General features: G+C 42.0%; 1 protein-coding gene across 2 annotated transcripts in view; it reads left to right on the forward strand.

Annotated features, from left to right (window-relative positions):
* Window positions 1-25,609, forward strand: part of LOC121861516 (endothelin-converting enzyme homolog) — a 132,179-nt gene that overhangs the window by 68,130 nt on the left and 38,440 nt on the right. For both annotated transcript variants that reach the window (XM_042359326.1, XM_042359325.1), the window contains exons 2-4: window positions 9,457-9,564; window positions 13,328-13,478; window positions 16,649-16,861. In XM_042359326.1, coding sequence (XP_042215260.1) covers window positions 9,457-9,564; window positions 13,328-13,478; window positions 16,649-16,861 — 472 coding nt within the window. The remainder of the gene's footprint in view (window positions 1-9,456; window positions 9,565-13,327; window positions 13,479-16,648; window positions 16,862-25,609) is intronic.

Raw genomic sequence — 25,609 nt, forward strand, 5'->3', positions numbered from 1 at the left:
GGGAGAAGATCCCAGTAAAACCGTACCAGCGAAGACCCACTCGTTGCTACAAATGCCAGAAGTACGGCCATCTGGCGCGGAAGTGTCGTGCTCGGGAGGTGTGTTCAAGCTGCGGGACACCCGGGCACCAGACGCCAACTGCTTGGCGGCCGCCAAGAAGTGCGCAGCTTGTGGTGGCCCTCACTCCTCCGACCGGGAGTGTCCCAAGTGGAGGGAGGAGTGCAGGGTGGCCAAGCTGCGGACTAAGGAAAGACTGAGCTACAAGGAGGCCCTCCTTGTAGTGAAAAATCAAGAAAAGAACAAGCAAGACCAGAACAAGATCACAACAATTAAACCCGATTTCATTACACTATCTTTAACATCGTTTATAGAAGTGTATGAGAATATTCCAGAAGAAGACCAGGAAGAAGAATGGAAACTGAAAAGCAAAAGAAGAAACAAGAAAAGGAAGAAGTCCAACCAATCAGCTTCGGCCGAAATAGCCTAACGGCGAAGTGGCCAGCAATCCCCAATACTATCCTTCTATTCTCTCATCGAGAACTGAACCTCGGCGAGGTAGGATCTTTCTGCTCCCGAGGTACCACGTGACCATGTTCACCTGTAACCAGGCGAAGGTCGTTAGACTGTATCCAGTCAAGCGCCCTTCGCGCAAGAACTCAACCTCCTTGTCCTGAGGAAGTTTTTTGACTCCTCAGGAATCACGGGGGTGACAAGGGTCGTCCGCAGTGACAGCGGTGCCTTATCGTCACCTTCGCGGAATGGGGAGAGGCCCAGCAACTTAGAAAACTTAGAGAAATCAACGGGATCCAGATCCTAGTTGAAGCCTGCCTACAGGACAACTTGGTTTTGGGAGTCATCTCCCACACAGAAATCGAACATCTGGAAAAAGAAGAACTGGCCGAGCTGATCGGAGACCAGCTCTCAGTAGTTCGGAAGCTGACCAGCACAACTGCACTGGTTGGCTCCCAAAGAAACTTCCAAGCACCGTTTTGCTGGGATGGGAGAGGATCCCAGTAAGACCGTACCAAAGAAGACCTACAAGATGCTACAAATGCCAGAGGTACGGCCATCTGGCGCGGAAGTGTCGTGCTCGGGAGGTGTGTTCCAGTTGCGGGACACCCGGGCACCAGGACACCAACTGCTCGGCGGCCGCCAAGAAGTGCGCAGCTTGTGGTGGCCCTCACTCCTCCTCCGACCGGGAGTGTCCCAAGTGGAGGGAGGAGTGTAGGGTGGCTAAGCTGCGAAGTCAAGAAAAATTGAGCTACAAGGAGGCTCTCCTTGTAGTGAAAACTGCAGCAAAGAAGAAACAAGACCAGAACAAGACCACAACAACTAAAACTCAAGACCCCAAGAAGAAGATCACCGAAAAAGAAGAAGCCAAAATTAAACCTGACTTCATAACTCTATCAGCAATCCCGTTTATTCACGTGTACGAGAATCTTCCTGAGCAAGACCAGGGAGAGGAATGGAAAGTGAAAAGTAAAAGAAGAAACAAGAAACGGAAGAAGTCCAACCAATCAGCTTCGGCCGAAATAGCATAACTGCGAAGAGGCCAGTAATCCCCCAATACCAGTACTCCTGTATTCGACTTGAGAACTGAACCTCGGCGAGGTAGGTTCTTTCTGCTCCCGAGGTACCACGTGAACCAGACAATGTTCACCTGCAACCAGGAGAAGGTCGTTAGACTGTATCCAGTCAAGCGCCCTTCGAGCAAGCAACTGAACCTCCTTGTCCTGAGGAAGTTTTTTGACTCCTCAGGAATCACGGGGGTGACAGGGGTCGTCCGCAGAGACAGCGGTGACCTTATCATCACCTTCGCGGAATGGGGAGAGGCCCAGCAACTAGAAAACCTAAGAGAAATCAACGGGATCCAGATCCAAGTTGAAGCCTGCATAGAAGACAACTTGGTTTTGGGAGTCATCTCCCACACAGAAATTGAACATTTAGAAAAAGAAGAACTGGCCGAGCTGATCGGAGACCAGCTCTCAATAGTTCGGAAGCTGACCAGTACAGCTGCACTGGTTGGCTACCCAAAGAAACTACCTAGCACCGTTTTGCTGGGATGGGAGAAGATCCCAGTAAGACTGTATCAGCGAAGGCCTACAAGATGCTACAAATGCCAGAGGTACGGCCATCTGGCGCGGAAGTGTCGTGCTCGGGAGGTGTGTTCCAGCTGCGGGACACCCGGGCACCAGGACACCAACTGCTCGGCGGCCGCCAAGAAGTGCGCAGCTTGTGGTGGCCCTCACTCCTCCTCCGACCGGGAGTGTCCCAAGTGGAGGGAGGAGTGCAGGGTGGCCAAGCTGCGAAGTAAGGAAAGACTGAGCTACAAGGAGGCTCTCCTTGTAGTGAAATCTGAAGAAAAGACCAATCAAGACCCGAACAAGACCACAACAAATAAAAATCAAGACCCCAAGAAGACCACGGAAAAAAAAGAAGCCAAAATTAAACCCGATTTTATAACACTATCATTAATACCGTTTATAGACGTGTATGAGAATATTGCAGAACAAGACCAAGAAGAAGAATGGAAATTGAAAAGTAAAAGAAGAAACAAGAAAAGGAAGAAGTCCAAAGAAAATGAGTCTACAAACAAACAGCTTCGGCCGAAATAGCCTAACGGCGAAGTGGCCAGTAATCCCCAATACCTACCCTACCCTATTCTCTCCTTCTAAAATTCACTTCAATCCTCCCTTTATCCTTCCCCTGAACCTCCTTCCCCCCCGTCACTAGCATTTAAGTCAAGTCGTGAAGGTGAGAAGCACTTGGGTTGAGCCCCAAGACCTATCCTACTACTACTTTCCAATTTCCTCGCCTTTCTTCTTGCACTATCCACCAACCCCAAGTCCCTCCAAATTCCACCATCATTCTTCAAGTCCAGTTCCCGTACCACCAATCTACGCACCAACATCAAGATCTCTTCACACTTTACTTCACCCATCGATTCGATTCGAAGGTGAGACAACACCACGGTCTTAAGCAAAGAAGACCTCTAAACTTCTAAAGAAACTCCTCCACAGCAACTCCTCTACCAAGCGGCAACTTCCCAGCACCAGACTGTTCTATATATATATATATATATATATATATATATATATATATATATATATATATATATATATATATATATATATATATATATATATATATATAATATTATATATATATATATATATATATATATATAAAGCACCATTGTGAGTGTCCTTTCTCACCTCCATCCTTAGTGCGAGATCTCCTACATGTACGTATGTATGTGAGCCTAACAAAGAGAAAATAGACAAACACAAAGATAAATTAGACAACTGGCCACATACACTACGCTACACTGTATGAAAGACACTATTTCGGATAACTGACACAAGTTTTCTTTCGGTTATTCCATCATGAATTCGGTGTATTCAACAGGACCTAATCAGAGGCCTCAACTTTTCTCCACCTTCCCTAATAACGAACCACAATGTACGCACCTGCTGCTCACGTCACAGGTACTAGCCTACTACAGTTTGTACGTTAGATTCTTTGAAACCTTTTTGGTATTGGCATGGAAAGTCAAGAGTCTGGACGCTGAACCCTGATAAATAAAAGTTGCATGTTAAATGGACGAGACATTTTATAAACATTCCTGTGAAAATTTCGTGTGGAAGGATGTGCATCTGAATTCAAAACAAATAATGACTATTCGTTAGAAACATTTAATGATGGTGGTTATTAGTAATGGTAAATTATTATTATTATAATCATTATTGTCGTTGTTTTAACTACGTTGAATCATCATTGTCATAATTTCCTTCATATTTAAACTCAATAATGTCAGGTAACAATGAGGTAACGACCTTTACTCTATAACATTTTACAGCCACCAGCCTCGCGTCCCCGATTTGAATATATATTGCTATCTAGGCCACCAACTTTTCGTGGATAGGCCTAAGTTACTTCTGATGACAGAGGGGGAAAATATTCCCAAACACATGTTTCCTCAGTATTTTTCACTGAGATAATTATGGAGATAGATATATTAATCTTGACTACATTAAATTATGATCACGCCCAGACATTATTCACGTTGAAAAATAAAAGACTGTTGTTAGAATATTTAATATACTGATACATGGTATATCTATTTTAATCTAGAATCTCTCGTTAATCCCTGGACACTATTACCCACAAGCTAAATAAAAACGTTGAACTATAGGAACTATTAGAGTTTGTTCTTAATACATACTGTAGCCTACATGGTAGACGTGCAGTACATCACCAAATTTCACTAGTCACTTGAAGCTTTATTAACGGCCTACAGTACACACACACACACACACACACACACACACACACAACTTGAGGCTTTATTAACGGCCTGCGGTACACACACACACACATGTACAGAATAAAGAAGGAAAAATCAGAGTGAGCCGCCACCTTTAATACATCGACGCGCTTGTGTAAGACCTGGGAAGTTTCACCCCACCTTCATACCTCTGATTATTGTAGAGACCCGTGACTGTTGTAGATTGTCATTTGTGACTTGTAGATATCCATGATTGTAGTAGACACTTGTGGTTGTTGTAGACTCGTGATTCTTGTAGTCACTCGTGATTGATGTAGACACTCGTGGCTGATGTAAACTCATGATTGCTGTAGATACTCAAAATTGTTGTAGACACCCATAGTTGGTGTAGACTCGTGATTTTTGTAGACACTTGGTTGTTGTAGACACCCATGATTGCAGATACCTGTGATTGTTGTAGACACCCGTAATTGGTATAGGCTAGTGATTGTTGTAGACACCCACGATTGTTGTAGACACCCACGATTGTTGTAGACACCCACGATTGTTGTAGACACCCACGATTGTTGTAGACACTCATGACACCCATGATTCTTGTAGGCTCAATATTGTTGTAGATTCACCATTGTTGTAGACACTTATGATTGTTGTAGAAATATGTAAATACTAAATACTGATAGATAAGCTTTTTATTGGTGAGGGTCATCCTACAACACGCGACCCAGAACTTTTCAATTAACAACATTTCATTAATTGTATTTTAATAATAATAATAATATTATTATTATTATTTTTGTTTTGGGGTTGGGGGGGGGGACTCGGGAAAGGACTGGCGTGCCTGTACACTGCCACTCTTGGCTATGGTGCTATCATTAATGGAATTATTCTAAGATTATATGTAATTTTATTTCTGTCATCTTATAAATTATGCATGAATAATTTCCTGTACAAAATTTAAAACTTATTACCAATGTGTGTCCTTGTGAATTTTGTTGAAATTAAGGTATTTAAACGAAGGATTATTAACATCTCTTATTTAAGATTTAATGCAATATTGTGTTCAGTACAATAATCACAGGTCAAAGCAAAAACAAACTATACAACCTCTTATGGTCGCTGCATGGAATGTCAGGACCCTTCTGGATACTAGCACAAATGCACATCCTCAAAGAAGAACTGCCCTTGTGGCAAAAGAGCTGGTTAGAAATAACATGAAATAGCAGCCATTAGTAAGTCCTAGCTCCCAGACGAGGGTCGACTCACAGAACGGGGGTTTTGCTATACTTCTTCTGGAAAGGCAAGCCTGCTGCGGAGAGAAACTGCATTTATGGAGTTGGCTTTGCCATCAGCCAATGCATCCTACACAGGCTAACTGAAATGCCTGTTGGGATCAACGAGCACCTCATGATGCTCAGACTCCCACTGAATCACTCACATCATGCATGCCTTCTTCATCAGTGCATATGCCCCAACACTGGATGCAGAGGATGACATCGAGGAGGACTTTTACGCCGACCTTGACAGAGTGCTAACCTCTATTCCCAGAGAAGATAAGGTTGTGCTCCTTGGTGACTTCAATGCCAGAGTTGGTAGAGATGCTGACATTTGGCAGGGAACCATAGGGAGAAATGGACTAGGCAAGTGTAATCCCATTGGCTTACTCCTCAACAAGTGTGCTGCACACAAGCTCACTATCACCAATACCTTGTTTAGGCAGGCAGACAAGTTCAAGGGCTCATGGCAACACCCACGATCCAAACACTGTCATTTCATTGACTACATCACTGTCAGAGAAAGAGATCGCCGAGATGTCCTCATCACCCGAGCAATGCGTGGCTCAGACCACTGTGACACTGATCGTCGGCTCATCAGAGCCAAGCTCTCACTTCACGTCGCCCCAAAACGGATAAGGCAATAAGCCTCCAGAAGAGGTTTTAACACTAAGCGTCTAGAGGATCCAGTGGTAGCACATGATTTTAGAGAGCAGTTCGAAAATGGGCTGATAAACAACCCAACAACAAACAAGCCAAATTCCAGTGCCGAATGGAGTATTCTCGACACTGTCATGATAAAAATTTGCAGAGAGACCCTTGGCCAGGTCGAAAGAATACACCAGGACTGGTTTGATGAAAATGACCCTGCAATTAATATACTTGTCGATGATAAACGTGCCGCTTTAATTGACTGGCAGAACAACCCTCAGTCTAGGACCAAAGCTGATACCTTCCACAAGAAGAAAGCATCGGCCCAGAGCGAACTTCGCAAACTAAAGAACGACTGTTTTAAAAATAAAGCACATAAAATGCAAAAACTTGCAGGTCAGCACAAGATGTGAGAATTTTTCAATTCCACTAATACATTTTATCGGCCAATCACTCATGGCACAGCCCCCCTCCACTCATCAGACGGTAACTCCCTAATTAAAGATGAAGAAGGCATCCGTCAGTGCTGGAAAGAGCTCTACCACTCGCTGCTCAACCGAAACACCAATGTGGATGTCCTAACCACCCAGCAGATCCCTCAGTATCCAGAGCTGACCCATCTTAGCTATCCTCCATCCCTGAATGAGGTAACTGCTGCCATCAAACAGATGAAAAATAACAAAACCTCAGGGCTTGATGGAATCCCAGCCTGGGTGTATAAAGCAGGAGGACCTCTTTTTACTAGCAATCTCCACTCTCTCCTGGAAAATATATGTGAAAGGAAGGAAATCCCCCAAGCTCTTAAAGTCGCCTCCATCGTCAATACTTATAGGAACAAGTGAGACCGATCGGACTGGCAACTACCTCGGGATGTCGCGGTAGTTGCCATATGGCATCACGAAAATTGTGACCAAGACCCAGGTTGCTGATCTGACTTTCTGCCTCATTTACACAAAATTGCAGGGTCTCAATTGTTTTTCTTACTTTGACAACACAACGTACATACTGTATATTATTTCTCACTTTTGATCTTTTAATTTTTGTATTTCTTTGTTTCTGTATTATTATTATTATTGTTTTTATTATTATTATTATTATTATTATTATTATTATTATTATTATTGTTTTTATTATTATTATTATTATTATTATTATTATTATTATTATTATTATTATTATTATTATAATTATTATTATTATTATTGCAGTGTTGTTTTTTATATTATTATCATTCTTATTTTATTTTCAATATTGCATTTTTTTATTATAAATTTTATTTACTATGAATTATTATTACATTTTCGACCCCCAGGCCCCGGTGTGGGTCAGTGACCTGTGCCCGGGTGGGTTAATCCCCGTAAAAAAAAAGCTGGCAAGATTATTGCCCGAGTCCTCCTAAACAGACTTCTTCCTGAGGCAGAAGACTTCCTCCCAGAATCTCAATGTGGCTTTAGACCATCACGTGGCACCATTGACATGATCTTTGCTGCCCGCCAGATACAGGAAAAGTGCAGTGAACAGTTTTGTGACCTGTACATGGCATTTAACGACTCAACCAAGGCCTTTGACTTAGTCAACAGGGTAGCCCTCTGGTAGACCCTCAGCCGGTTTGGCTGCCCACCAAAATTCATCGGCATTGTGAGGCAACTCCACGACGGCATGAACGGCAGTGTCCTGCACAATGGCACCCAGTCTGAATTCTTCCCCATCCAAACAGGGGTAAAACAAGGATGTGTACTGGCACCAACTCTCTTTTCCATTTTCTTGGCTGCCTTCCTTACTTGTGCTACTGCCAATTTAGCCGGCGGGGTGGACATAGAGTACCAGATGAAGGATCTTTTCAACCTAAGACGACTCCAGGCAGGAACAAATGTGTTGGCAGCTTCCATTACTGAACTTCAGTATGCAGACGACCTCACCCTTGTCGCTCACACTGAACGTGACCTACAGGAGATCCTGAACACCTACTCAGATGTGTATGCACACTTCGGCCTTGAGGTGATTGTGTGTAGGGCTCAGATTCTCTTTCAACCTGCACCTGGTTCAGACACACCTCCACCATCCATCCAACTTAACGGTACTACCCTCCCTAATGTTACGCACTTTCGGTATCTTGGCTCCCACATGTCCACCACCGCGGACATTGATGAAGAGATTCAAAGTCGGATCAGATGTGCATCTCAAGCCTTTGGTAGACTCCGTACCCGTGTCTTCTGCTGTAGGGAGCTGAAATTATCTACAAAGTTGTGCATATATCGAGCAGTGGTCCTCCCCACCCTGCTATATGGCAGTGAGACATGCTTTATATACAGGAGGCACCTTAAGGCACTTGAAAACTTTCACCAACGTAGTCTACGTTCCATCCTCCTAGTTCGCTGGGAAGACAAGAGAACAAATGCCAGAACCTGTATTCTTGCTGACACCAACTGTTGGAGCATCGAGTCTACCATTATCCATGCACAACTACGTTGGACTGGCCATGTTACCCGCATGAACGACAGTGGACTGACAAAGGAGTTACTTTACAGTCATCTAACAAATAGTAAATGTAAAGCTGGCAGGCAACTGAGAAGGTATAAGGATAGTCTTAAGACAAACCTGAAAAAGTGCCAAAGCGACCCCCTCACATGGGAGACAATCACTCCACACCGTAACACTTGGAGGAGCACCACACAACAAGGTGTCAATACCTTCGAATTAGCCCGACTACAAACTGAGGCAGACAAGCGCCAGCGCCGGAAAGACGCTGCCACTGCACCTCCCGCACTAGATGGAGCCATACACATGTGCAACTTCTGTGAATGACTCTGCCGGTTCCGTATCGGACTCTTTAGTCACCTTAAAACTCACCAACCTAGGTGACAACCTTAATAACTCATATCATTGTATCATAGCTGGATGATCGTCATGCTCGATTCCGAGTGACAGCAAAGTAGTACACTAGTAGTAGTATTCAGTAACTAACTACTGTACAGGATTTTATTATTTTTCCGTTATTTCTGACAAACTTTACAAACCTTGGAATATAATTTGTTTTGGGGAATTTAACAGTTTCAGGATATCACTTATTTTTAGAGTGTAATTCCTAATACTGTACAATATGTGAGTCACTAAGGCATTCTCGTTATATTTATGTAGAATGTAAAAACAAGAGTAGGTTATTTTCACTGAATATGCTTAAATGGAGAAAATTTTTACTTCACTTCCTGAACGACAATTTCAATTTTAGGGTCTTTCGCCTTACAGATGACTCGCTACAAACAACAAACAGATGTGGATGATGATACGAGCTCAGTTGGGTCAGCCCGCACTGAGGAACTCCCCACCGGTACCACCACCGTCCATTATCACATGGTTAGTTCTTTTAGATCACTCAAAGATTTTAAGCACCCCAGTTTGTTTCACCTGATGATTAAACACCCTACCCTAACCTAACCTAACCTAACCTAACCTAACCTAATCTAATCTAATCTAATCTGACCCCCTTAGGCAAAATTGGAGTGTTTAATCATCTGGTGAAATAAGTTAAGCACTTAAGGCGATTGTGGCACCTCGGTTTATTTTGGCTCTCAGTGTGATTGTGGCACTCAGCATGATTGTGGCACCTAGGTTTATTTCAAAACTCAGGGTGATTGTGGCACTTCGGGTAATTATGAGGATGATTGTGACACTTAGGTTAATTGTGGCACTCAGGATAATTGTGGCACTCAGGATGATTGTGGCACTCAGGATGATTGTGGGACTTAGGGTGATTGTGGGACTTAGGGTGATTGTGGGGCTTAAGTTGATTGTGGCACTTAGGGTGATTTTAGGACTTAGGATGATTGTGACACTCAGTGTGATTGAGGCACCTAGGTTTATTGTGGCACTCAGTGTAATTATGGGACTTAGGGTGATTTTGGCATGGGTGAATATGGCACTCAGGATGATGATGGGATTTATGGTAACTACAGCACTTAGGGTGATTGTGGCTCTCAGAGTGATTGGCTCAGGATGATTGTGGCACTCAGGTTGAGTGTGGGACTTATGGTAACTATTGCTGCACTTAAGGGCACTCCTGCTTAGCACAATTGCTCAAGGTATTGGATATTTGGACCCATATTCTGGAATGGGGTGGTAATATCGACAATATTTATCTAGATTTTGCCAAGGCTTTCGACAGTGTACCCCACGAAAAGCTGAAAATCAAACTGGAAAGGTACAGAATTCAGGGAAATGTCCTAGCATGAATAGAAGATTTTCTACATGACCGCAAGCAGTGTGTGGTGATTAATGGCACGAAGTCACCATCCGTACCTGTTACAAGCAGTGTATCACAGGGCAGTGTATTGGGCCCGCTGTTGTTTGTTTGTTTCATAAATTACATGCCTGACGTTGTACACTCCTCCATACAAATGTTTGCCAATGACGCCAAGTTATTTCGGGAAATCAAGAACCAAGCGGACTGTGAAGAGCTGCAGAAGGACCTCTGTAGGCTCCAAGAATGGTCGAAGAAGTGGCTGCTGAGATTCAATGTCACGAAGTGTAAGAGGATGCACCTGGGGTGTACCAACGGTAAGGAGGCGTATCATATGTCCCAACGGGATGAAGAAACTGCACTATTTGAGACTGAATGTGAGAAGGACCTAGGTGTGTATGTTGACAATAAGCTGAAGTTCTCGAGCCATTGCGAGAAGAAGGTAAATCAGGCAAATAAATTATTGGGTCTTATAAGAAGGTCGTTCAGATATCTAGACGGTCCGTCCCTCGTAACGATCTTCAAGAGTGAAGTGCTTCCCCATCTGGAGTACTGTCACCCCGTCTGGTCCCCGAGTTATGCTAGGGACTGTCAGTTGATTGAAAATGTTCAAAGGAGGGCCACCAGACTGGTGCCTGCCCTTCGGCACCTCAGCTACCCTAAGAGATTGGAGCACCTGAACTTGCCTAGCTTATACTACAGACGGGCAAGGGGTGACTTAATTGAGGTGTATAAGCATCTCATGGGGCACTACTCAGTCAAGTGTCCTTACTTGGAGCTGGCGTGCACTCGCCCCACAAGGGGTCACAGCTCAAGATTGAAGAAGCCGCAAGTCCAGAAAACTGTGAGGGCAAACTTTTTTGAATTGAGAGTTGTGAACTCTTGGAACAATCTTCCAGAAAGTGTTGTGATGGCACCGAGTGTGAGCTCTTTCAAGACAAGACTTGACCAACATTGGAGCGGGTTCAGGTGCATTCAGGAGCTGGTGCATGCCCAGTACTTGCCAACAGTACGTAAGAGACGTGACCGATCGCCCAAGCGGCCAATGAGCCGATTTTTTGGTGAAGAGGATAAAAGAAAAGGAAAAGTAATCAGAGACGTGACCGATCGCCCAAGCGGCTAACGAGCTGATGAGTGGTGAAGAGGATAAAATGAAAAAAGTAAATATGGCCCCGGTTATCCTTGCCTCTTTGTTTGCCTTGTAAATGACAGGAAGGTGATCGTTAGAGTAATCTTTCAGGGCCGGTGGGTTGGCAGCGCGAGATCTCAACATAGACTTCAGCTTGAAGTCAACGGTAGCATTCGCGCCAAGCAGCAGCGTCAAGCGGTCTTTCGCTGCTTTAAAACCTGGCGCTCTTTTCTCCTCCTTGTAGATATAGGTCCTCTCAGGCTTCCTCTTCCAAAAGAGAGCAGTCTCATCCACATTAAAGACTTGTTTCGGTGAGTAACCTCCATGCTGATAATCAGTTCGAATTCTGGCGGGAATGTCTCGGCAGCAACCGTATCTGAACGGGCAGATTCACCAGTCATCTTAATATTGTGGAAGTTATAACAATGCTTAAATCGTTGAAACCATCCTCGGCTGTCCGTAAAGGTCTCTTCCTTCGATCCTTCTCCCTCTTCTGCCTCTAAGTCGTCAAACAGGGATCTGGCCTTATGCTGGATAACCATAAGGCTCACAGGGACATTGTGTTGATTCTGGTCCTCCATCCACATTGCCAGCATCTTTTCCACCTTCACTGTCACAGTGCTTCTAGTACGAGTTGTCTTAGTAGCGCTCAGAGAAGAACCACTTACAGCACTAACCTTAATCTTGTCAGCGTTGGTCCGGATAGTACGCACTGTTGTGGGGGTGAGACCAAGCACAGCGGTTATGTCCACAGCACGTTCCCCTTTTTCAAATTGGGTTAATACATCCATCTACAGAGCAAGGGTAATGGATACGTTGCCTCATCACTATTCTAGCATCAGTAGCACATGATGGGCGCTTGGAAGCCTTTTCGAATGGTTAAGAGTAGAGTTTTAGATCAAAAACATTTAAGCACGCACGAATGATGTGAAGTCGTAACAGAGACTGGCTTGGCGTCGCTTGGGGACGCTGTGACGTTCCGCGAGTGAGGGCAGCGTGTCGAGCCGAGAGAGCATAGTGGGGCCAGACAAGAGTGGGTAATGCGCCGTAGAAAGTTGTCCGTAACAACACAAAACGACGTAGTATCAGGTTGAGTTTAGCAGGAGGGAGATGTCTTCAGACCAAACCATTAACTACAGAGTATACACTAGTTTATTACTGTACTGTATAGGCTTTGACTTTGACTTTAAGAAAAGGAAGCAGAATATGCTGGCCTTAATTGTACAAAATTCTTGAGCAAATTACTTACTGAAATCTAATTTAGGCATCAGTACCTTAGATTATATTAAATGAGCAGTGCTGACAAATACAGTAGTGATCAATTAGATACTGTATAGGTACAGTACTCATTTTATATTTCATTAGTATTTTGTGAATTAAGCTTCCTATATCAGTTGTGTCACATTTCACACAGATGTTTAGTTTATTTTGTAAACCTATTTTGGATTACTACTGTATTTTAAATTTTAAATGTTGTGCAGGAGCTTCAAGTATAAGTCCAGCAATTTTTAGCCTTTTTTTCCGGATAAGTTTTATTTTTGTTAATTTTACTCTATTATTACAGTATGTGTGCAAATATAATGCTGTTGCATATCACCTTAGTTACTTTGTGATCTGAATATTTTGAAATATAGAATTACAACAAAATACGAAAATTGTGGAGCTCTGCTGGTAAGTAACCATACTGTACTGCACTTGCAAGACTGAAAAAATAAGAGTACAGGTACTTTATTGATACTTGTTCTTCTCAGGGTTCTCACTGGTGGCGTTCTCGCACTGCTCTAGAAAAGGCGCTGTTGGTGGGTTGGATACTCTTACTGGTGGTGGTAACAGTACTGGTGGCTGTTTTGCATATCCAAGCAAAGTCCCAGCACACTTTAAACAAGCTTCGTCCTCACACAGGTACGTTGCTAGACTATTATGTAGTTGCTACACTAACAAAAAATTGCTCATCAAACTTATGTATCATTAACTAGCTAACTAAAAACCTACAGTTCATTACTGTCAACAAAACTAATTTGATTTGATTTAAGATATTTTCCACTTTAAAGGTTAATACTGTCAATGAGTTCCAGTTTTGTAAATAAAGAATAGATTAATTTATGAATTTCTGTTTAATGGCTTGGTAGGGATAGTGAAGTGACCTGGGAAGCTGTCCCTCTATGCACATCAAACTAATCTGACTCTGATAATGTTAATATCTTAGTTGTCTGCCAAGACACGGGTTGAATGAACTACAGGACCAAATTCGCTGTGTAGAGTGGTGAGTTGACACTTGGGCTACAATTAAGTTAGGTTAGGTTATAATATAACCTGCTCCAAACCAAACGTCCGTGGCCAAAACATCCTACATTTGTATGGAGTTTGTGCACTTATCAGGCCGTTAGGAATAAAGTACAGGTATCGGAATTCTACCTCATTCTACAAAAGGCTTTAACTATGGTTTATGAAACTCAGTGGGTTATCCATGTTCCTTTTAATACAGTACTGAGTGGAGAACATTGGGCAGGTAAGTGAGTGACAATCATGATATTATACTACCACAGCCAGGACCACTCATTATTGAAAAATTTTTCATGTACATATCTGAATAGGATGAGTGAAGAAACACAACCTCATAGATTTTGTACTTGATGACTCATGACTGGTTGGATTAATTTGTTGATCTTGTTATCACATGAAAGATACCTTGCCTTTGATTACAGTACAGGTAAACCTCGATTTATGATGGGGTTTCTTTCCTAAAAACCTCATCATTTATCAAAATATCGTAAATCAAGTTCATTACAGTATAACATGGGGTTCAATGGGATACATTCCCAGCCAGTCCGACACATGTATGTACCGGTATCACCAAAAAAACAATTCCTGCACTAATAAAATAAATATGTATATAACAATCAAACAACACTCACCACATCATTAAAAACAAGCTTGGACCTCATCACAAATGTCCCCTTCGTGGCTAAGGGGACTCTTATAAGTGTAGTGGGGATGTCACTATGACACCCACGCAGCCTCCGGGAAGGCTGGAGACAGTGTGGAAGTCAGAATCCTAGGAGGGCCTTCCACTTTGGGGGCTGGAGGTGTAGGCTTTGGCCTGGCCTTAAAACGGGTGAAACTCCTGAGTGGGACTGGAGAAGTGTCAGATGAAGAGGACCCTGTGTGGCTGCTGGCCCTTGAAGTCGAAGGTTATGGCACTTTATATTCACAAAACACAAAGCAAAATTCACTTCACAATCACCAAAACACTTTGAACATTAGTGATGTTCTCACTATAAGGGGGGAAAAACACCGATGCTAAGTAACAACAATGATACTGACCGATAATTGTTGAGTTACCCGATCACGGGCAGATTCAGTCACCATTGAACAGAGGTCAGGACTGTAGTGCACCGGGTGGCTGTGTGGCGGATCGTGGATAGATGACGCTGCGGCTGACAAGTGGAGCGAGAGATGCATTCCAAATTAGCGTTTCAGCAAGTTTAGCCGTTTAATGGCCATCGTTAATGAGAATATTTTTTATCATAAACATGGAGGTGGTTTTAAAACATCACCATCGTTAAAGCAAAATACCCTGTATCATAAATCGAGACCGTAAATCAAGGTTTACCTGTACCTAACCAGTAAAGTCATCGGCTGGGATGTTCTTGTATGTGTTTGATTTGTTTTGTCATAAAGAATTAAGCACAGATAAAATGATTGTTATTAGCATGTTTCTATCCTTGTTAGCAGCAAGATTACAATCTTTACAAGAAATGTCTGGGACATAAGCCAATACGTTTGTTAACTGTCAACTGTGGTGTCCTAATGAAACTCTCTACAGTATGAGTAAATCTTGTCAAGGAATCTTTATGTTGGACCAGAGTTTAATTGATTAGATACACTGGAAGATGAAGCAACCTAGAGAAAACCTAGAAATGAGTAAAGTTGTCCATAAATCTTTCACAGGGTTCCAAGGACTTGATCAGCATCTGAAACTTTATATTAATTCTTGGTGTTTTAGGTGAGGAGTTATTGTTAAATTGTATTGTAGGTAATGAAAGATTACATTCCATAAAGGTAGACAAGAAGGAATTGTCTGTGGTATACAAGCTACACACTGAGTTACAAGATCTGTGAAAGCTCCTTGCTTCAATTTTCAAGGAGACTTTTGCCTTGATAAAGTCTATTGAACTATCCATGGTAACATACAAAGGATACCGGTAACCCATTCAATTGCAGAGTCTCAAACCTGTACAACCTCCTCTTCTCCTTTTTACTGAACTGGTTTAAACCAGGGAAACAAGCAAGAGAACTCATTCCCAGTTTCCTCCCTTGAGTGAGTTCCAGAATTGTTTGGGACCTGAGAGCTGGAGTATAGTTTCACGTGTGGTTAGATCAATTTTGAGCAAAATAAGTTTTATAGACATTACTGTATTCTGACCTGGCTAGCCCTACCCATCCTTGAGACGGTCATTAAATTTGTGCCGATTCTTACAGATTCAACTAAGATGGAAAGATTACAATGTATTTGTTCCTTGTTGCAATACTGAGCATTGTACTTTAGAATAATGTCTTCTTCTGTTAAGAAATGCATGCCCTATAGGCATTGGCAGGTCCTGTTTGTCGGGCTTGGCAATGGTAACTAAATAAAGCAACACTGGTCTGTTATGGATCTCTTTAGCCATAAGATGATATATCATACTTAAGTCTCCCATTTTTATATTCTTGTCTCTTGTGTAACATATTGTGTGATGGTGTAGTGACACAAGTGAATCAATTTATAGATGGATATATGTTGCCCTGTGCAGTGGTGCTTGTGTTACATGTTTCACCCCCTACACCAGAGCTACACTGCAGTTGGTACAATACTTGAGAATGCCTGTCTTACTCCATACTAGTTACATACAGGTGTACAGTACTAAATTACCTTTAACTTAAGGTTTGGAAAAAGCAAATTAGTTTTTTGCATTTTATAGAAAATATATTTTACCCACTTTCACATACGTAATTAGAGTTATATGATTCTTTGTTTTTCCAAAGTAAAGTACTGTACAGGTACATAACAGTTCAATATTTCTCTTCCCTAGGTGCTGGTGATGTATGCTTAACCCCAGAATGTGTTATGGTCTCTGGGTCTGTGCTCAGTAGCATGGAAACTAAAGTAAATCCATGTGATGATTTCTACACGTATGCTTGTGGGGGATGGGTGAAGAAGAACCCTATTCCTGAAGGCAAACCAGTGTGGGGCACACTAAGCAAACTGGCTTCAGACAATCAGATGATTATGCGTAATGTTCTAGGTATGCTGTCTGTGTTGTACATTCTGTATACACTTATGCAGTTTTGACTGGGGACATATCATGAGTCCAGTATCCTTTCTTTTATACAGCTCCTCCACGACTTACGACCTACTCGACTTACGACCATCCGCACTTACGACCTGCTTCAGTCATACCAAAATTTGGTCAAATTACATATTTTCGAGTCCTTAAGTCAGTACACAGACAAAATTTTCGTTTGTAATTCACTTTAAAATGGCTGGCAAGCTTAAAAGTGAGTGTTTTGTGGTGCTGAGAAGAAAAACAGACACCCATTTTAGATTTTCTATGTATTATTTAAGCATTTCCGACTTACGACCATTTCGACTTACGACCTGGATTTGGGTCCCTAACCCCGTCGTAAGTCGGGGAGGAGCTGTAATTCATTACATTTATCTGCTTAGAAGAATTTTAATCAGATTTATTTTATAAAATATATATCGTATGGCATACATACAATACAAGCAGTCTCCAAGTTACGAATGCCCAACTTACGAACATCTGCAGTTTTTAGAGGATTCCAATGTATTCATCACAAGAATCTGTAACTAAAATCCCATTTTTTATATTGCTTTCATTATTCTATATTGTTTAACATCACTTTATTTACAGTATTTACAGGTATTTACATTATTTATGTATGGGATATTACAGTGTTGTTATTTTGTATGGGCAGGGTTGTAACTAAAATCCCAATTTTTACATGGCTGTATTGTTTAACATAACTTTATTTACAATTTTTACATTATTTGTTATGTATAGGATACTACTGTTTTTTTGTATGGAAAAGGTTCTGCTTTAACCTAACCTAAACCATGACATTAACACTGTTCCGACTTAGGAACAGGGTCCAGGAATGTAACCTGTTCGTAACCCAGGGACTGCCTATAATTAGAAATTGGTTGTACAGTACAGTAATTTGAAGTTGAACTTGAGAATAAACTTACATCTCATTTTTTATACAATGGTAAACTTTGATTATGTCAGTTTACACACAATGCATTATCTAATCTCATGGGAAAATTGTGTCTGCAGCCTAACTTGAATGTTATATCAAAGGTCAAGGACAAAGTGGGACATTTAAAGTAAGAGAGAGGGGAAGTGATCGATGATAGTGAGAAAATATGCAAAGCATTAAACAGCTACTTCTTATCAGTTTTCACAGAAGAAATTCACGAGGAAATTTCAGAGGTGGAACTGATATTTAGGGGAAATGAAGAAGAGAAATTAAAGAATAACACTATCAGAAAAGAGGATGTTCTTAAGAAGATAAGTAAATTAAAGAAGACAAAATCCCCAGGACTGGATGAAATTTTCCTTAGAGTTTTGAAAGAGTGTAAGGAACAGATTAGCGGACCCCTCGTAAATTTATTTACAAAATCATTAGACACGGGAGTTGTGCCAGACCTGTGGAAACAGGCAAATGTAGTACCCTTATTCAAAAAGGGAAACAGAGCATCAGCTTCAAATTACCGGCCGATTAGTTTGACGCGAGTAGTGGGGAAATTTCATGAATCAATTACAGTATAGCAAATAGCATCCGATGGCATTTAGAGAAAAACAAATTAATCTACGACTCTCAACATGGGCTTACAAAGGGAAAATCTTGTCTAACAAATCTGCTGACGTTTTTTAGGAAAGTCTTCGAGGTAGTAGATAATGACGAAAATTACGATGTTATTTACTTAGACTTTAACAAAGCGTTTGACAGAATACTGCATCAGAGGCTGCTGAGAAAAGTTATGGCTCATGGTATCGAGGGGAAAGTTTTAGATTGGACAAAATCATGGCTCACCGATAGAACACAGAGGGTCAGCGTAGATGGTGTTAAATCTGAATGGGGCTGTGTAACCAGTGGGGTTCCCCAGGGGTCAGTACTGGGCCCACTTTTGTTCATAATCTACAAACAATCTAGATACTGGGATCAGCAGTGACATAAACAAGATTGCGGATGACACCAAAATAGGCCGGCAGATTAATTCAGGGCAGGATGCAAATGCACTACTGGAGGATTTAAATAAACTGCAGGAGTGGTCAGAAAAATGGCAAATGAAATTCAACACCAGCAAGTGCAGCGTACTTAATATTGGAAGAACAAATACTGTCAATGTACAGTACGGGTAGTCCCCGACTTACGACTGACTCAACTTACATCCATCCGCACTTACGACCTGCTCTGACCGTACGACCGCCGCAGTCGTGACCAAAATTTTTTTCAAATGACGCGCGTATTTTCTATAGCAAAACGTTTCCGTCCCGGGCAAGAGCGTGGCTGGCTTGGATCACCGCGTGGGTACACTCACTCAGTACAGCGCTTAGTTGGTGTTTGGCTATCGTATCCTATACTGATCGCGCTGTGTACTTACGTTATTATCGTATTTAATTGACTTTATAATGACTGGAAAGTGTACAAGTGAGAGTGCTGGTGGTGCTCAGAAGAAAAGGAGACAGGCAATTACTTTTGAGATGAAAATGAAGATAATAATGCAATATGAGAATGGTAAAACTGTAGCAACAATCTCACGCGACCTAGGTTTCTCGCACTCGACCATATCCACTATTCTGAAGGACAGGAACGTATTCGTGAAGTAGTGAAAGGAACAACACCTATAAAGGGAACTATAATTTCGAAGAAAAGACAAGGTCCTATTCACGATATGGAAAAATTATTGGTGATATGGATAGAAGACCAAATACAGAAGCGTGTACCCTTAAGCTTTCTAACCTTACAGGCTAAAGCAAGAAGCCTGTTCCAAAGCCTGAAGGAGCAGGCAGGAGATGAATGTGAGCAAACCTTTACAGCAAGTCATGGGTGGTTTAACATTTAAAAAATGCTACAGTTTACATAATGTCAAGGTGAATGGAGATGCAGTTAGTGCTGATGTTGGTGCTGCCAAAGCTTTTAAGGAGGAGTTAGATGATGATTGTGGAAGGAAATTATTTGCCTGAGCAAATATTCAATGTGGGTGAGACTGGATTATTGTGGAAGCGCATGCCTGAGCGGACATACATCCACAAAGAGGCGAAAACAATGCCAGGATTCAAGGCATTCAAGGACAGAATTACACTTCTGTTGAGAATGTTGCTGGTTTCAAGCTGAAGCCTTTCATGATTTATCATTCAGAGAGCCCCAGGGCTTTTAAACATGTCAGCAAGCACACACTGCCAGTGTTTTATCGCAATAACAAGAAAGCCTGGATGACCATAGTACTGTTTGAGGATTGGTTCATAAATTGTTTCATTCCTCGAGCCAAGGAGTATTGTCTGCAACAACGGATTCCATTCAAGATTTTGCTGATTTTGGATAATGCTCCGGGACACCCACCACACCTGGACGACATGCACCCTGATGTTAAGGTAGTGTACATTCCACCTAACACTACCTCTGTCATCCAACCCATGGATCAAGGTGCTCTTGCTGCCTTTAAAGCGTATTATTTACGTACGACCTTCGCTCAGGCTGCTGCTGCTACTGAAGGTGAGAAAATGCTCAGAGAGTTTTGGAAGGAGTACAACGTTTTGTCATGTAAAAGAACATTAGTGCAGCATGGGATCAGGTTACAAAACATTGCATGAATGGAATATGGAAAAAAGTCCTGAAAAGATATGTGACCAGTTTTAGAGGATTTAATGAAAATGAAGTTATTTCGGATATTAGTAACAAGATAGTGGAGTTTGGTAAACAGCTTCAGTTAGAAATTGATAATGAAGATGTTGAACAGTTGGTTGAAAGTGTAGCAGAAGAGCTCAGTAACGAAGATCTCATTGAACTGGAAGCACACAAAGATGCAGAGGAAGAAGCCAGTCTAAATGTAGAAGGACCTGCACCCCCCAAAAATTTTTCAGTGAAGCAAATGGCAGAGGTATTTGCTACAATTAATAAAGGGATGCAAATGTTTGATGGCATGGATCAAAATTATGAGCATTTTGCCAAAGTTGATAGAATGATCCAACATGCACCTGCTTGCTACAGAGAAATTTAGAATGAAAAGAAAAAGCAAACTGTGCAGTCTAAATTGGACATCTATTTTAAGAAGTCCCCCAGTGCTGTCTCCTCACGCCTCACCAGTGCTGCCTCTTCACTCCCTCAAGATGATCCAATACCTTCAATCAGAAAGTTTCCACAGTACATAAACCTGTCTGAAGAAAGCGACATTGATGACCCACCCAGCCCTGTCTCCTCCTCTGTTTCACCCAATTAATATAGTCTCCATGTATACCTGTAAATAGAAAATTATGGGGGCCCCATGTGCATTCAGCTGACTACATTAAAGGTAAGTGCTCAGTCACACTGTATCCATTCCTCATTATTTATTACTTTTACTGTACTGTATTTCATTGTAGATTTCTTTATTTATTTATTTATTTTTTTTTTTTAATCTATGTCGGACTTACGACCATTCTGACTGACGACCTGAATTTGCGTCCCTAACCCCGTCGTAAGTTGGGGAGCACCTGTATACAGCCTTAACAACATCAACCTAGAGAAATCTACTTGTGAAAGAGACTTAGGGGTACTTGTAAGCCTGGACCTACGGCCTAGAAAACAGTGCGTTAATGTTCGAAATGAGGCAAACAGGGTATTAGGTTTTATATCTAGAAGTGTAAGTAACAAGAGTGCAGAGGTCTTATTGCAACTACAGTGATTCCTCGGTTAACGAGCGCCTCGGTTAACGAGATTTCGGTTAACGAATTACCTTCCATAAGATTCTTAACTTCGGTTAACGAGCATTCCTCAATTAACAAATTCCTTACGAGCGGCCCTCAACATGTTTTCGCTTGCACACTAGCTTTCGTATTAGTCCGCCAATACAGTAATCGGTTCTAGGGCTTAAATTTCTTACCATTTTAGTAAATATCAAGAAGGTTGTACCATTCAATCATTTTAAAAGTTTTATATTAAATTTTTTAGTCATTTTAACAATTATTGAACATAATTCAAGTACTTGTACAGGAAACTAGTTTTATGCGTGCCAAACAGCCTGTCAACACACCAAACAGGCGTCAGTCTCTGTGTCTTTTCAGTGGAAGTAACATCTTGCTTCAGACTCTCTTCAACATAAACGCTTTTTTCTGTGTTTTCAGTCAAATTATTGGTCATTTTAAAATTTCTTTTACATATTGATGATATATAGCGCAATGCAGTGTTAATTTAAAGAAAATATTCTTTATTTACAGCAATTAAACATAAAATATCACGTGTTGAAATTGTTTTTGAATCCAGCATGGGTCCCAAGAAATCTAGAAAAGCGATTTCAATTCAGGTGAAACAGGAAATAATTAGAAAACATGAAGAAGGCATTAGAACAAATGTGCCTAGCAAAGAATATGGCATGTCAACATCAACTGTGTCGACAATTCTTGCACAGAAAGACAAATTCAAGGAAGTGAAAGTGAGAAACAAATCTACCAGAGTGTTCAAAGGTAGATCCATAATAGCAGAAACAGAGAGGTTACTTCTCATTTGGATTAGGGAAAAACAGATGAAAGGTGATTCAGTTTCTACTGAATTTATTTGTGAAAGAGCCAGGGAAATATAAGAAAACATTTAAAGGTAGATCAACCTGGTTCTTCAGGCACAGACTTTGAAGATTTTAGGGCCAGCAAGGGCTGGTTTGAAAAATTTAAGAAAAGTGACATATTTAGTGTTGTTAGGCATGGTGAGGCTGCCAGTGCTGATAAGGAAGTGGCAGCAAAGTTTTTAGTGGAATTTAAAGAACTGATGGATACAGAAAATTATCTTCCACAGCAAGTGTTCAATGTGGACGAAACTGGGCTGTTCTGGAAAAAGATGCCCAAAAGAACATTCATCACCAGAGATGAAGCCTCTTTACCTGGGCATAAACCCATGAAAGACCGTCTCACTCTATTGCTTGGTGCCAATGCTTCAGGGGATTTCCGACTGAAGCCTATGCTTGTCTACCACTCTGAGAACCCCAGGGAGTTCAAGCAACAAAAAGTTGTAAGAGGACGGCTTGGAGTTTATTGGAAATCCAACCGTAAGGCATGGGTAACAAGACAGCTCTTTAATGAATGGGCTGTTGAGGTGTTTTGCCCTTCTATGAAGAGCTACCTAACCACCAATAAACTCCCTTTAAAGGCTCTTCTCCTTATGGATAATGCCCCTGGTCATGACCCTCAACTTGCCAGAACTTTGGAGTCTCAATTTGACTTTGTCAAAGTGTTGTTTTTGCCTCCCAACACTACATCAATCATACAGCCAATGGATCAGAATGTGATCAGCAACTTTAAGAAGCTGTACATGAAGAAAATGTTCAGGAGGTGTCATCAGGCAACTTCCACTGATCCTGAACTAACACTGGCACAGTTCTGGAAGACACAGTTTAACATCCTGGAGGCTGTAAAATTGATTGTGTCCTCATGGCAAGAAGTCTCCACTAGAACCCTCAATTCTTCATGGAAAGCACTGTGGCCATCAGTAGTCCATGATTTTGAGGGATTTGAGGATGAAACAGAGTTGCACCAGGAGATTGTGTCCATTGGTCAGACATTGGGCCTTGAAGTGGAGGAGGAGGATGTAGAAGAGCTTGTGATGTCTCATGAACAGGAACTTACTCCTGAAGACCTGCAGCAACTGGATGAGATGTTAGAGGCTGACAGTGGTGAGGAGGAAACGGAAAGTGATGACCATATGTCAACTTCAGAGTTGAAAGATGTTGTTCACCACTGGGAGAAGTTCAAGAAATTGGCTTCAAGGCACCCAGATGTGGAAAAATCTGAACTAGCTTTGTGTCATGTTGAGGACACAGTGGTCTCCTTCTTCAAACATCAGTTAATGATGAGGAGAGATGCTCCACAGACAAAAATTGACAGTTTCTTCAGTAAAAGGCAGCGGGAACAACATGCAAGCCCTCAGCCTTCCACTTCAAGAAGGAGAGAGGATGTTCCTGGTGGAGAATCTGTCAGTGCAGAGGTTCCTGACATTTTCATAAAAGGTAACTCACCTTCCAAGAAGCAGTAAAATGCTTCTCCTCCACCTCCACTTCCTTCTCTTCTCCCTTCTCCTCCTCCACCTCCCACTTCAAATTCACATCATCATCATCATCATCATCATCCAGGAGCCTTCTACACACACACCTCAAAGTAAGTGTACTCTACTACCTTTTTTGTTGACTTTAGGCAATTTTTGGTGAGCTGGAACCAATTACCCAAAAACCCATTGAAACAATGGTTTCGGTTAACGAATTTTTCGGTGAACGAGTAACCTTCTGGAACAAATTGTGCTAGTTAACCGAGGGACCACTGTATATCTTGCACTAGTCAGGCCGCTCCTCGATTATATGGTTCAGTTCTGGTGCCCTTATTATAGAATGGATAATAATTCACTGGAGTCGGTGCAGCGAAGAATGACAAAAATAATTTCAGGACGTAGAAACCTTCCATATCAAGATAGGTTAAAGAAACTTAACTTGCATTCCCTAGAAAGGCAAAGAGTGCTGGGAGATATGATAGAAGTTGTAGTGGACGTCTCCCCTACAAACTGCGTATCGCATTCCAATGTGCCGCCTTCCCTAGCAACCAACCAGATGTTACCGTATCTTAGCAACGGAACCAGTCACCGGCGACTTTCTGGGTTTTCCCAACATGACTCATAGAGGACTGGCGGCTGCTGCTGGGTGTATATAAGCTCTGTCTCTCCATTGAGATTCATTCTGACCATTCTTCTTGAACAAGCAACACCTCCTCCTCCGCAACTGCCTGGCTGCCTTCGATTCTCCTCGCCTGCCTGGCGGTCCTTGCTCCCGCCAGCGAGCATGGCGACCCATCAGCTGTCCTTCTCTGAGCTTCCTCACCAACCAACTCTCATTCTGCCCAACTTCCTGAACAAGCAACACCTCCTCCTCCGCCGCTGCCTGGCTGCCTTCGATTCTCCTCGCCTGCCTGGCGGTCCTCGCTCCCGCCAGCGAGCATGGCGACCCACCAGCTGTCCTTCTCTGAGCTTCCCCACCAACCAACTCTCATTCTGCCCATCTTCCTGAACAAGCAACACCTCCTCCAGCAAGCTCCACGCTGGCCCCTCACCACACGGCACCTCCAGCACCAGACTGTCTATCATATAACTTATATATTATACAAGAAAACCACATAGAGTTTCCTTCCATCCTGAGTGCTAGACAACATTAATATCTCGATACCCCTACAAAGTATTTAAGTGGGTGAAAGGAATCATAAAGGAAATATAGATATACTAGTTCTTATAATATCCAAGCAGGATAGGACTCGTAGCAACGGATTTAAGTTGGATAAGTTTAGGTTTAGGAAGGAGATAGGAAGGAACTGGTTGAAAAATAGGGTGGTGGATGAGTGGAACAAGCTTAGCAACTTTGTAGTAAGTGCTGGATTCATGGATGATAGAGAGTGGTGGTAACTCTCGACAGGAGCTGGCATGCACAGGCCAACCGGCATATTGCAGACTCCTTATTTTCTTATGTTATGTTCTAAACATGAGGGATATATCCTCTTGTGGGAAGGAAGAATTTGTTTATACAGTATAGGGATTAGGTGGTCAAAGGTGAGGGTCGTGATAGGATTTTATTGGAAGATTTCTGCCCCATAAGTTATGGTTTGTGTCATATTCACACATTCCAAAATATATCTTTTTAATTTTGTGTTTGACAATGTGACACATTGACCAAAGGACTTTGACAACCATACCGAGACAACAGGAGTATCGGTGTTCATTTCAAAATCTATCGGACCCGTCTGTAA

The sequence above is a fragment of the Homarus americanus genome, unplaced genomic scaffold (assembly GCF_018991925.1).
Source record: "Homarus americanus isolate GMGI-L3 unplaced genomic scaffold, GMGI_Hamer_2.0 scaffold24260, whole genome shotgun sequence".
NCBI lineage: Eukaryota > Metazoa > Arthropoda > Malacostraca > Decapoda > Nephropidae > Homarus > Homarus americanus.